The 14,224-nt window shown below is 33.8% G+C and overlaps 1 protein-coding gene across 1 annotated transcript; it reads right to left on the bottom strand.

Moving 5' to 3' along the window:
* Nucleotides 1-471: 471 nt before the first annotated feature.
* On the bottom strand, nucleotides 472-13,858 carry LOC133197305 (sushi domain-containing protein 2-like). The gene is made up of 19 exons (XM_061333264.1): nucleotides 13,618-13,858; nucleotides 13,197-13,318; nucleotides 12,579-12,956; nucleotides 7,040-7,138; nucleotides 6,752-6,926; nucleotides 6,164-6,418; nucleotides 5,879-6,066; nucleotides 5,587-5,753; nucleotides 5,168-5,458; nucleotides 4,638-4,909; nucleotides 4,408-4,542; nucleotides 4,143-4,319; nucleotides 3,901-4,037; nucleotides 3,458-3,584; nucleotides 3,103-3,312; nucleotides 2,572-2,757; nucleotides 1,949-2,093; nucleotides 1,401-1,424; nucleotides 472-1,211 (listed from the first exon to the last, which is right to left on the bottom strand). Exons 1-19 carry the CDS (start codon nucleotides 13,676-13,678, stop codon nucleotides 1,115-1,117), a joined length of 3,246 nt encoding a protein of 1,081 aa, XP_061189248.1. The 5' UTR covers nucleotides 13,679-13,858; the 3' UTR covers nucleotides 472-1,114.
* Between the last annotated feature and the right edge of the window lie 366 nt (nucleotides 13,859-14,224).

Below are 14,224 nucleotides of genomic sequence, written 5' to 3'. Positions count from 1 at the left end.
CTACTAAAAAATTATGTTTGCAGACAGGAAAATGTCTAAAAATAGACTAAAATGGTTCTAGATGTTGCTGAAAATTGCCTACATGTACAAAGGACTTCAAATGGTAGTAGCTTTTTAAGAATGGAAGGATTAACATTTTTAATGATCAACTCCATCGATACCTCAATACCCTACTTAATGGACCTGATTTTTTACATACTATTAAACAAAAGATAGGAATTTAATCAGACATAAGTCATACTTCACAGTACACAATAGATTTTCCGTAAATCAATGTGTCCGCGAACTTTTTTAACAACCCTCGTATATATATATATATATATATATATATATATATATATATATATATATAAACTATATATATATATATATATATATATATAAATATATATATATAAGTCAACAAATATTACAAAGACTGAACAGATGAATCCAAATAAAAAAGAATATTTATTTACATGTAAAAATAGTTGTATGTTACAAATTGTAATAAAAAAAATCTTTTGAATGCTGCAACAATATTTTTAAGTCTTCTCAAATGTAATGAAGACATTATTATACATGACAGCTGAAAACAGTATTTCAGAGATGTGTCGATATAAATGCTTATAAAAAAAACTCTAGTATTCTATTGGGATATGAAATAAATGAGACAGTATGGGAAATGGCACAGAAGAAGTAGTTGTTTCATGATTATGAATGAACACACACGCAACATTTATCACTGGGAATGTTCAGCAAAGAGGAATAATATGCATGAACAGCAAATATAATGAAAAAGTAATACCAATTAATGCTAGAATATCAAATACATATACCTGAACATGCACATCGTAAATAAGGAATATCAAACCATATATTCGCATCTTTTACACCGTTTTGCTTGAACATTCATACATGCAGTGTATAAAATGCACATTTATTATGAGAGGAAGTCTGGAAACAAAGAATCAGCAGAGATGGCCGTTGTTCAGTGTCCATAAGTACACCTTTCTTTGCAAGATATATTATACATGTAGGTGTTTGTCTTGTTCATATATTGAGGCAGTTTTGTTTGGGTACAATTATTGCAGATAACCCTGTGTGGCCATCGTCCACAGCGGTTCAAAATTTCTCAAACACTTTCTTCACTTATGTGTTTCTTTTGTCCCATCGGAGGTTGAGCAGAAGAATATCGTGGGTCATCATCTTCCTTATACAAAATGTCTTTCCTGTATAAACAGAAAGAGAAATTCAATTTTATTATAATAGTATGATATTATAATTCTCTCTAACTAAAGAGCTGTTATATCCCCACCACCCCAGGAGATTCTACGGTGTTTTTAAATTACAGTACTCGTAGACTACACGAAAGTATTTAAATTAAAAGACGTTGAATACTAAAGTAATTTAAATCTTACCCAGCTGGCATCTCATCGCTCTCTCTGAAGTGAAAAAAGAGAGAATAATTTGCTATGTTACTAGTATGTTATGTTTTGTTATGAGACGGCATTGGCAGCACTTCTCGCCAACCTTTTCTAAATCTAAGTACTTGTTATATTGTTAACTTATTGCACTGTGAAATTTGAATATCAGAATAGTATTTATAATAGTTTTATTTATAACTGTGTAAATTTCTTGTTTTATTCGTATGTACACTATTTTCAAGAATTTCTGTGACGGCATGATTTGCATAAATATTTACTTTGTAACAATGTACATAAATCATACATGTACACTTATTTTTTAAATTCACAATATTAAAATATTTAGGAGTAATAAAATAAAATGGACTTGCATATCATATTATCTGGTTTTGATCATACAAACAAATTAACAAACCATGCCACAAAATTAAATTTGGGGACTGTATGGGAATACAAAACTTCCTCAATTTTTCTCCGAACAATAAGCATAGATAAGGTATATTCAACTTACATGTATTACCTATGATTTTTCATGAATTTACCTTTTAGTAGTTTTGTTGTTTGAGGAAGATCTTTGTCTCTTGAAGCATACAAACGCAATCACTACCACTATCAAAATGACCAGTAAAACAGCTATAACAATTCCTGCTATCGCTCCCTCATTTAATCCTTCATCTGCCGAAGCAACTGTTGTCAAAAATTTAAATAATTAAAATGAAATAAAGTTTATTAAACAAATGAAGATATCCAAATAACATTTTCTTAACATTATATAACATTTCGAAGATATTGCATTTTTTTTTTTCAAAATAAAGATTGCCAGAGGTCAAGTTCAAGGTCATAGAATCAGTAATTTGGGTATTTTTTTCTAATAGAAAATCTTATGACATCAGTGCACATGCTCAGTCATACCTCTCATGATCAAAGAGATATAAAGTATATTGACATTACGGAACAATTTTGAAAAGCAATTCAGAACCCAAATCAAGTTCAGTACGTCCGACATTTTAAAAAAAATGTAAAACGTCCAAAACATCGATTCCCTTTCTCTTATAGTTCAATAGATGCAGTGCATGACAGACAGGAGAACGCTTTACAAATTATTTTTCTAAGTTTTGCTTTGCTGTGCAGGGAACACAAAAAGGAAAAGCAAATTGCTCCATACCTTGGCAAGATCCAGTTATGGGAGGAGTCCACTCCTGTGAGCCGTCACCTTTATCAGTACACGTGTACTGTGATCTCCCTGTAAAGCGTCCTATCCTACAGCTTTGTATTGTGACAGTGCTCCCGAGACTGTAGTTATAATTGTCCTTTATACTGCGTGGAACATTCAGCAAACCACAGGAACGAACTGGAAAGAAACAGTACATGTAAATGCAGTGAGGCAGACGTGCTCTTCAGCACTCTCCCAGTACTGACAAATGAAAATTAAGTAAAAAGTTAGGAGCAGACCTAGATGTAAAATGGTGTATATGAGTATTTTTACTGTAAAGGATCTTGCAGTGAAGTTGTTTCACTAACCGATTGAATGAGATATTAAGTGTCACCTTAGCACCAGTCTAGTAAATATCCTAATACTACGGTTATTTAAAAACGCTAGAACATCTTTGAACTTTATCTTAAAAGAGGTAAAACCAATGTTGAAATGTAAAACTAAGGTTGAATAATTATCTATTTCTAAAGTTTTATTTCTTGCCTGGTTTGAGTTCGGTTTGAAGTTCCTGGAACCTCTGTGAAAATTTCAAAGATCTCTGAGCCAACGTTGTGTTTCCTGTGCTCCATAAGTCATAGTTGCATGCGGAATCTGAGAGACAAGATGGCTGTTGGTCAGACGTCGGAGTACAGAGGGAAATGTTCTTGGCAAAGACTGGGAAAGGAATGAAAGAGCTTTTCCTTTCTATGGCCCCTGTAATAAAAGTAAAGATGATTATATTTTTTTTCCAAGTCAATTTGCCTACTATAGATCAACAAGTGAAAATTTGAAGAGAATCATTCACAAATCAATTCAAGGTGGGTGATAAAATTATGTAATAAAATTATGATATACTTACAACTTAATATAAATTGCTCATAAATCTGGGTTGGAGAGGCATTCATTGGCAGAGATCCACCCTTTGCTGGAGTGAATTCATCATTTATATTATTATTCCAGGAACCAAGCAAACCGCTGCTATTGAACTACAAAAGGAAAAAAATCCAAAAAGCTTCTAATGACAACTCAGGGAAAAATAAAATTCATCGAAGATATAGCTATTTATGGAAACACATATCAAATAATTAAACAAAAACAGGTTGGCTGTTTCTTTTTGAATAAGATTTAATTCAAACAATTAACTATAAACCAGGAAGTTTGAACATACTAAATCCAGACACGACTCTATATATATCAGATTTTCATGTACTACATGTATATGGAAAGATATCATAAATCACAAGTTTTAAATTCTCTGTTGGGAATCATGAAAAATTGTAATGATGTCATTCCGAGTCTTACTTGCGGAGGGATCATTACAATAAGGCTAAGCATGTCGTTCTCCTCCGCCACCTGTATCCCTACGCCGTTTTTCACAATAATAGTGAAGTTAGATTCCTTAGTATTGGAGAGGTCATCGCTGTTCACAACAGCAGTTTCTGAATATTAAGTAAGAAATACAGTATTATCATTGAATAAACTGCATTTACAAACAATGAGACATCAATCATCAAAACTTTGAATCAATATCATTTTTTTTTCACCTTTGAAGTCCTTCCATCGTTGAGGGCCTTGATCAAAATAATGAAATTCTCCATTAACAAGAACATCTAATGTCCGTATACTCCTATCTACTTCCGGACCTTTCAGCTTGATTTCCACTACTTCATTTCTAGCCTGGACACCAACAGCAGTTAAAATGACAGACTTGGTATTCTGAGCTAAAGATTTAAAATTTTCATTTGTTATGCAAGGTTCAATCTCATTTTCCAAAGTCAAAGAAGTCTGAAAAATTTAAACTAGACATACGGTTGAATGGTGACTTTTGAAATCGCCCAACTATCTTCACATCAGTGGAATTTAGCAGCACAAAGTCCCCTTCCCCACACACGTGGTACTTCTGACCATCAAATGTCCTCACATTAGATTGTCCAAACACCATTGCTAAAACGATCAATGTATTAGTTATTGATGGTAACTGCGTTCAAACTTTGGATATTCCTTAAAAAACACTTTTTACATTGAGTGATCATTCACACCTTGATTAGGGGGAGAGTAGCCCGAACAATCTCGCGTTCCTCGTTGGTCCATATAGTAATCACAATCTTGGTAATCTGTCCAAAGACAGCAATAATAGAATGTGACCACGTCCTGAATCCAGTGAGACAGAGATGGTACGAAGCCGGGTTTAACGTATGGTGCCGCTCCCCAATCATGGCTTCTGTCCGGTGTACTTCCTTGGAAGGTATCAGCAGCAAAGCGGAGTTGTCCATTATGTCCATAGCAACACTGATTTCCAGCACCCTCTTGTCTGAAGACAAATCGTTCAAATATTAAATGACTAGATAACAAAATGAGTATTGATCTTTCATTTACTGTTGAAAAGATTACTATGGATCGGAACAAATCGACAATACCATGATGTGTACGTTATAATTACTATACTTGCTAACAGTAAGAAAATTACCAAATGGAAGACCAAAAAGACACAAAGATTTTCAAAATGTGAAAGAAACGAACTGGGATGATATTGTTAATGTGTTTTATGAAGCAAACATGTAGAGGCTACCGTGTGGGTTGGACTGCTCGAACACAGTGCACCGCGCCTAGATGAAATCGACACTTATGAGGGTCATTGCTGTAGAGATTACAGCCGACATCTGTCTGCCATCTACCGAAGTCTGCAAGAGCCAGTTGTAAGTTACATGGACAATACTCAAGGTTTTCTAACCACCTCATGTCCTTCCGATCTTCGTTGTACCACGCCACGCATTTAGTGTGTTGCCAATTACTTCCATACATCGACAACATTTTAGTGTTGACTATCCATCCCATGGGAACAACACCACTGAACATTACTCTGAGCAAAAAGAATTTACATAATGACCATGTCAGAGTCTTGCTTTATTAGTGTAAAATGGTTCATAGGTTACAATCAAATGTTTTATAATAACAAAGAACTTAAGTTAGCATATAAAGCTGCCTTACCTTCTCTCAGCAGCCATAGATTTGTCTCTCAGGGTCACCTCTACCACTCCTACTTCACATCTGGCACACTCCGCATCACAAAACACGTCTGTAGCATTAAACATAAAAGTTCTCTCACCTACACGTACATCACGATGATTCAAGGTAATTCGCTTATTCCATCCAGCCTGAATAATCATATAATAAAAATCTTTACTTTTAATAAGGAAAAAGCAACCAAATTTGTCCTACATGTTCCAAGTGATGTTAAAATAATATCAAAGTAAAATGATGGAAGTACTTTTTAAATTACCTGGAATGTAATTTTGTTTTCGATAAAACCCACAAAATTAATATCTACTATGGCGTTGGGATCGGTAGAAAGAAGGTTCGGATCCCAACTCAGCGCTAGAGTTGTGGCGTAAGTCTCGTTCCATCTCTGTCCGGGTCCATTGTCATGAAGTTTGACTTTCGTTTCTTTCGGCATTCTACTTGGATGAACTATATTTCAATAATGAAAGAATATTTTGTTTAAGATATGATCAACATTTATTGTTTTTTAAAGTGACAGGACTGAATATTTTACAATATCACTGACCTATTGTTATATCGGTGTCGTAGTAAAAGTTTGCCTTTTCGTCCAATGACAAGGCTACGTTAACTTCACCTCTCTCTAACAACATCGGGACAGAACATCTTGCTTTCATGGTGTTAATCATAGAACACTCAGAATAGGCACTTTCTGTTCCAAAACGAAGAAATATCCTATCCTCTCGTCTTAAACATGGTCCAGAAACCTCTAGCATTTCACCTCCCAACATTCCGGCAAAACCCGGAGTCACTTGCAATCGACCTGAAAAAGTCACAGTTTGCTAACACTTTTCATGTTGAATAACCATAACTAGTTTTGCAAGAACATGTGAACAGCTGTCTTAAATACATGTATTTGTACTCGTAACGCATGCTTGCTTTGTAAGTTTGATATATTGCCACGGCAAATGTGGACAGGAAAGTAGACTAGAAGAAAATTTGTTTGATAAAAATGTAAAGAAATATATTTTTACTTTGGACCTATTAAGGTAAATTCATTTTATGAATTTTCCTATTATTATTTCTGAAAGTCACTTTACCATTTAAATCATATCAATATTCAAATAAATATTTATGCCCATGTACTCTTCCTCACCATTGGGACTTAATTCCCTTTGACCATTACATCCACCTGTGAGGATCCGCTCCTGATCAATTTTATATAGGTAACGTCCAGTTATGTTGCTACCCTGTAGTGCTGCAGCATTCTGAAGTTTGGAGCTTGGCATGGCCTCACTCCAACCCCTCCCATTCCCAGCATTAAAACCAGCCTGAAATAGTTTGATCTTCTTATGCAGTTTGATCTTCTTTAGTCTTTACTAAATATACGGTTAATACTAAGCTTCATTCTGTTTATTGGTAATAATCTACTTTTGTGAAATACCTGGTACGAAGGGTTTGTTGTTATTTCGGTCTGTTGGTAGTTAAATATGGCAAAACTTTTTTTCCCATCCGACAGCAAAACTGCCTGAAATGTGTTTTTCTACAAAGAGACCATTCACCTTAGACACTGACACTTCTATAATTAATGTATATACTTCATTTACAGTAAACAAGTACTGAGGAATCGCATTACCGTGATTCTAGGGGTCAATGTACGTGGGCAACCAAAGTTTTACTGCTTGGTTCGTGGTTAACCTTTTCATGCAAACTATTCAATGAACATGTACGCTGACAAAGTTATATCCTCCTGAGAATGTAACTCGTGGGTAAGGGTAAACCATGAAATCAATGAATATTGTTCGCCAAGAACAATGTTGATTCTACTGTATAGATTTTTATGCCCCCGTATCGGAGATTCGGGGTAAATAGTTTTTGCCCTGTCCGTCCATCTGTCTGTCTGTCTGTCTGTTTGTCCGCAAAAACTATAACATTGCCCATAACTTTTGATTGGTTAAAGCTATGGCTTTCATATTTCACATGTGTATTTCTTGTGACAAAACTAGGGATGGCAACGAATATTCGAACATTCGAATATTCATTCGATGAGTTGATATTCGAATATGAATTTAAGATTCGAATATTCGGTGTTTTTCAGATTTCATAAAAAGAAGTACTGTGATTAATAAATTTTGATTAGAAAGTGCTGGAATTATCCCAGTTTAATTTTACTAGCGATCAATTTCGATCGCCTGATTTCTTTCACTTCTTTCTTGGCTTATAAATCTACTAAATAACATGTATTTTGTTTTGAGTAAGGTGTTAAAGAATTGTACAATAATGCTTTATGTATAATACAAAACGTACTTTCATAGTTTTCATTAGTTAGATACGATCGGATCTAGAATCGAGGACAATAAATGAAATCTAAGAATGTCTAAAAGGCATGAAGAGTATACTTACCAAAATAAAATTATTTGATCATTGAATGAATGTCCGATAGAATTAATCTGTAATTAATATTGCAAAGGGCTTAATTTCAGAATAAATTGTATCAAAGATTATAATCATATCTCTTATCAGGCAGTTATTACACGTATTGAAATCTGAAAAGTATACAGTTACGACTATCTTGCCTTTTGTAAGACGACTGGTTCCTCAGTTGGAGCTACTATAAATACACGTTTTATTTGTTAAAATTATACTTTTCTACATTTAAATCAATTATTTTTTTCAAACATTGACAAACATCAAATGGAATTTCTTATTGTACACCTAAAAAAGTCTTCATACAATTTTATTTCCAATATAAGTATACCTACGCTAAACCTTTCATGAAAGTAGGATGATGCATATATAAGATAAAACAGATTTTATTTATTTTATCGAATATTCGAATATATTCGAATACTTTCATTGAATTTTCGAATATGAATTATTGACAAATTTGACATCCCTAGACAAAATCTTTCTTTGGGTACCACCATATTTGACCTTTTGACCTTGCAGTTTGACCTAGTTTTGCAAAATTTTACCCAATTTTAACCTTGGCCATAACTTTTGAACAATTGAAGCTAGGGCTTTCTTACTTCACAAATGTAATCCTTGGGACAAGACCTTCCTTTGGATACCACCAACTTTGACCCTTTGACCTTGACCTTGGAGTGTGACCTACTTTTGAAAAACTTTAACATTGGCCATAACTTTTCAACAGCTAGTGCTAAGGCTTGCATACTTAACATATGTAATCCATGGGACAAGACCTTCCTTTGGATATCAACAACTTTGACCTTGACGCTTGACCTACTTTTGAAAAACTTTAACCTTAACCATAACTTTTGAACGGTTCGTGCTAAGGCTTTTATACTTCACATATGTAATCCTTTTGACAAGACCTTCCTTTGGATACCAACAACTTTGACCCTTTGACCTTGGAGTTTGACCTACTTTCGAAAAACTTTAACCTTGGCGATAACTTTTCAACAGCTGGTTCTAGGGCTTTCATACTTCACATATTTAATTCTTGTGATAAGACCTTCTTTTGGATACCTACAACTTTGACCCTTTGACCTTGGAGTTTGACCTACTTTTTGAAAACTTTAACCTTGGCCTTAACTTTTGAACCATTGGTGCTAGGGCTTTCATACTTCACATATGTAATCCTTGTGACAAGACCTTCTTTTGGATACCAACAATTATAATCCCTTGACCTTGACGTTTGACCTAATTTTGAAAAACTTTAACCTTGGTCATAACTTTTGAACAATTGGCTCTTCGGCTTTCATATTTCACCTCTATATTTCTTGTAAGAAGGCCTTTCCTTGGGCAGCATTAATTTTGACCATTTGACCTTGATGTTTGACTAACTTTTGAAAAAAACTTGAACCTTTTCCATATCTATTCAATGGTTGCTGCTAGGGTTTTCATATTTCACAGGTATATTCCTTGAGACAAGACCTTACTTTGGATACCAACATATTTGATTTGCATTTGAGAAAGTTTAACCTTTGCTATAAGTTGCCATACGGGGGCATTAGTGTTTCACAAACACATCTTGTTCAACTTATTTCAAACGTATTTACCATAAAAATCGAGCAACTGTTTAAAACATGTTTTGAACGGTTCAACGAGTTACATACTGGTAAATGCTGAACAATTTTATTTTTTTTCTTAAAGTTAGTTAAAGATAATTATGTATTTTACAGAAATGAATATGATGTGATGAACATATATTCAACAAATGACAATTACTAGACATTAAATGTTATTTGAATTATGACAAGTATATGTTGCAATGTTACTTGTGTACCCTAATGTTTGAAAAATATAATGTCAGTGAGATACGTATAAAAAACAAATTTCAAGATTTACTTAAATTACATTTTTCAACGAAACTTAATAGTCTTAAAAAGTAAAATACTTAACCCTTTACTTGACCGAACTTTGTGAATGATTTCCATGTTATTTCCATGGAATCAATAAACATGCACTATCTTTTGTGTTCAGAAATTACATTTTTTCATACTTAGCAAAATTTAACATATTATTCAAACCAATCCATTTGTATTTTTAAGAAATACTAGTAGTTCCCTTAAACTATGTAGAGAATGAGCAGCTGGATAAAGGAACAATATTTTACGTTTGTAAATCTTGCTTATAGAGGTATATAAATCAAAATCACGTTACTGGCAATGTAAATATCATGTTGAGTAATTTGACTTAGTTGTATTAGTGCAAACGTCATGTTCTCGGAGCAGTCTGGATTCTAGCATGCTACTTTTGTCTAAAAATGGAAACAGCAGACGGATTTATTACAAGGAGCTTATTCAAAGAAGTAATTTGACAGAATCTCAACAGCATTCATCAGTGCAAAACTGTGAGACATTAGTCCACATGAACGTTTTAATGTACGTGACAAACACTCAGTGACTGTACGCTCTTCTTAATGTGCAGTACTAACGGCAATAAATAAATTTTATCTCTTGCTAGGAAAGTCATAGCTAGCTGTTTTAGATTTGGAACACATTACCAATGTGTTGTATCTAAAAAGCAAACGGTAACACATTATTCAGTTTAAAATCAAAATATAATTTTTAAATTTGTTAAAACATTCCTTAGGGTGTTGATCAGGTCAACAACGTGAAATGATGTTTCTTCAGTTGTTTATTATTTATTTATAGTTGATACCAAAGATTACAATCGCAATCTCAATACATGTACATATAGTCACTAATTACTAACATAAGAATCATGCACGTTCTAATCAAACTTAGATAACTAAATGCACCACGTATGATTATGTTCTTTCCTGGAGTCGATAACATAGATCTAAGTATTTTTAATGTATTAATTTCTAACACGGAAGGTTTTGTGCTGGTATAATTTTTTTTAATATCTTGGGTAAATAAAATGCCTATAATACTTATGATACTTATAATAATTTTTCTCAAGTCGTAGTTGTTTATTAGGTCCCTTGAGTCACTAAGATGACCTACTGCGAACTGTTTTTGTCTGTAATCTTGCGTTGTGGGTCGTTCGTCGAGTGTCGGATAGCATCCATGGATAAAGAGAAATTTAAAAAAAAAAAAGAAAAAAAAAGGGAATTTCGTGGTCCCCTGAGACCTGAGGGGTGTGGCTAAAGCATAAAAAATAATGAAATCTTTTAAAGTCTTCTTCACTTCTCCTGAACGTTAAGTAGTCAAACTGTGATTGCAATAAATATTACGCCCTCTTCTAAAATTGTGAAATTCATGGGCCCAGGGTCAGGGGTTCTGGAGTTAGAATTGGGTTCTATTGATTACACGATGAAAATGCATAATTATATTCTTAAAGCTTCTTCCCTCCCCCTGTATATGTAGCAGACTGAGTGCAGGGTTATTGTGAAGGGTGCCTCTTCCAACGTCGTGAAAATCATAGCCCCCGGGTCAGGGGTTTTGGTTTTAGGGTGGGCTTTATTAATTTGTAGTGAAAAAGCATTATTCCTTTGAAAATCTTCTTCTCCTGGATGTTTAGCAAATATACTAGCAAAGATGCATCTTCCAAAGACTATGAATTTAATGGTCTCTGGCTCAGGGGTTCTGACGTGGCTCTATTGATTATATAGTGCATTGCATTTACTCTTTGAAAATCCTCTCACTTACTGGGCATCAAGGAGTCGAACAGAGTACAATGAAAGTTGTAATGAGCAAAGGATTTTTACCATATTTCTGAAATTCTGGTCCACTGGCTTAAGTGTTCTAGTGTTGGGCAAGGCTCGGTTGAATTTTGTAGTAAAATTTATACAATATTCAGAGAAGTTATTCCTTTTTTTGAGTTTCACTTGTGATGGTTAATCAATGTAAATAATGTAATTGATAAGTCAGGTAAATAAAATAATTTTCATAATACAAGGTTTTTTTAATGTACAAAATAAAAAGTACTTGTATAGTTTTTAATAGTCAGGTAGACTTTTAATTTATAGGGAAAAAATGTCAGAGAACCTTATCTTTGTACATTAAATTTCATCAAAGTCGAAGAGAGGTCAATTGGGAGGGGATGTATTGGGTTTGCTGTATGTGGTCAAATACTTTTGTTGTGTTTAGTCTGCATAGTGATAGTGGCAAATGGGAGTGAATTAGCGCTGGCAAGTACAGACAAGAACGTAGATCTATTTTATAATTTGTTATAAAATTACAAAAGTTCTAGACTAACTGTTTTGTTGATCCTTAATCATCCTCTTTCTCTTGCTTTGGGACAACATATCTTCATCTATTATTTTATCTTCTATTTCTATGGATCCATCAAAGCGTTGTATTATACTCAGGTGACCGTAAAGGCCCTTAGGCCTCTTGTTTCTCCAGGTTAGGTTGCAAGTAGGGTTTCACAGTTAAATATGTACAATGTTTCTATCATAAACTTGAACAACGATCTTTTTTAATGCATTGAACTATCTGTCACAATATTTGTAGTTGAGACTTGTTGAAATTTTTAAGGGTTCTGGCATTTTGGAGAAAACAAAGACGATGTGATAATGCTCATCAGTATAAAAACATATATAACCCTACCTGACATTTTTTTAATTTGTCGTTGCATCCAGCAACGCTGATTTGGTATAAGTCCGTTACATTCACCCAGGTGATCACAAGTGCATAAGATGGTGTAAAGTTGTAAACACCAATGAAAGCATCGTTTATATATCTACCCATGCTTTCAATGTCTCTTGAACTGGTGGAATTCAATAGTATTTGAAAATAAATCTTTCCTCCATATATGTCATTTCCATTTTGAAAGGGGGTGTTGAGGGGAACCCCACCGTAAAGGAATGTGGCAATAAATGGATAATCTTCCAGTTCGTTGGCTAATTTCTCCCGGTCAAAGGAGTAAACCTTTCCAGTGACATATTCAGCATCAGGACTGAATCCAACTATTCCATCTTTGGAAACCTTGACAAAGAAAGAATTTCAACTATGAAAATAAAAAATTATTCATGTCACATATCAAGAATTTCAAGTGCATTTGTATGATAAAATAAATGTTATCAATAGCAACGATAAATTCTTATAAATTTTTGTCCAGTTGACCAACGATGCTGAATTAAACACTCAATGAATGAACTGAAACAGGGTCACTTGTTAATATGAATATCAAACTCTCCTTAAAATACTAATTAAAAGAATAATTACGTAGAAGGCGTTATAGAGCTGTCCAAAGAATGGAAATTTTTGTCCCCCGGGAATAAGTACGGGTGTGGGCCTAGATTGTAGGGTAACTTCATTGCCGTTTCTGTAGTCGAAAAGAACCTGACCTATTTGTACAGAAGACATGTATGACATTGATGCTAATAATTTTTAAATTGCGAAAACAAAATTATTATTCCAATCTAAGAATTATAATAAAAGTAGTCAAAATTAATTTTAATAAATAAGATCTGCTAGCATGCATTATATTATACAAGGCGGGCGTAATAAATAAATAGATGTGCATTTTCATCGTTATTCCGACACAAATTATTCAAATTATCTTTTGTGCAAGATATCATGAGAGATATAATGAGAGCTGTGTTAAAAAGTAATCCAAAATGGAAGGTATAAAGCTGTACGTTACCTTTTACCTGGAATAATATGCCGGTCAGACACAGGTACACTCTAGCGTACATGGCGGCCATTGTTCCTACGTTCCGTTATCTTACTGCGCCATATTGACGAAGTAGATTTCGTTATCTGTTGTTCAACTATTTTATCATCATGGGATTGTAAACGTTTTGAAATAAGACGAGGAGTTTTTTTGAAAGAAAAACAAATCTTTTCACGTAGAATTAAGGATTTTTTTCTAATTAAACCCAGCTCAACTTCAAAGGCTTCTTTTTAGTTAGTATCAGCGCAGGTGTTGTCATCCTATATGAAAATCAGCAAACTGATTGTTGCACGTATACATCATAATAACTCAAGAGAATGCGGATTTTGATCGCACAACAGTCGTAGTAAATTGATCATTTATACAGACAGTACGGCCTTTTCCTTCAGGTAAAACAGTTAATAAAATTTTTAAGCGCTCGAACGCATTCATGTGGCGATGTTTACATCTTTCCTGGCTTGATTGAAATATGTCAAGAATATTCATGTCCATTCAAGGTAGAATTACTAAATTTACTTGTACATGATGATTCATAAGAACACAGTTTCGCCATCGTAGAATATCTGTAGCTAATAGT

This window comes from Saccostrea echinata, unplaced genomic scaffold, assembly GCF_033153115.1.
Source record: "Saccostrea echinata isolate AGI-Se365-2 ecotype Australia unplaced genomic scaffold, CSIRO_AGI_Sech_v1 ptg000030l, whole genome shotgun sequence".
Classification (NCBI taxonomy): domain Eukaryota; kingdom Metazoa; phylum Mollusca; class Bivalvia; order Ostreida; family Ostreidae; genus Saccostrea; species Saccostrea echinata.
The sequence above is the reverse complement of the archived record's forward strand: the minus strand, read 5'-3'. Positions and strand labels throughout refer to the sequence as shown.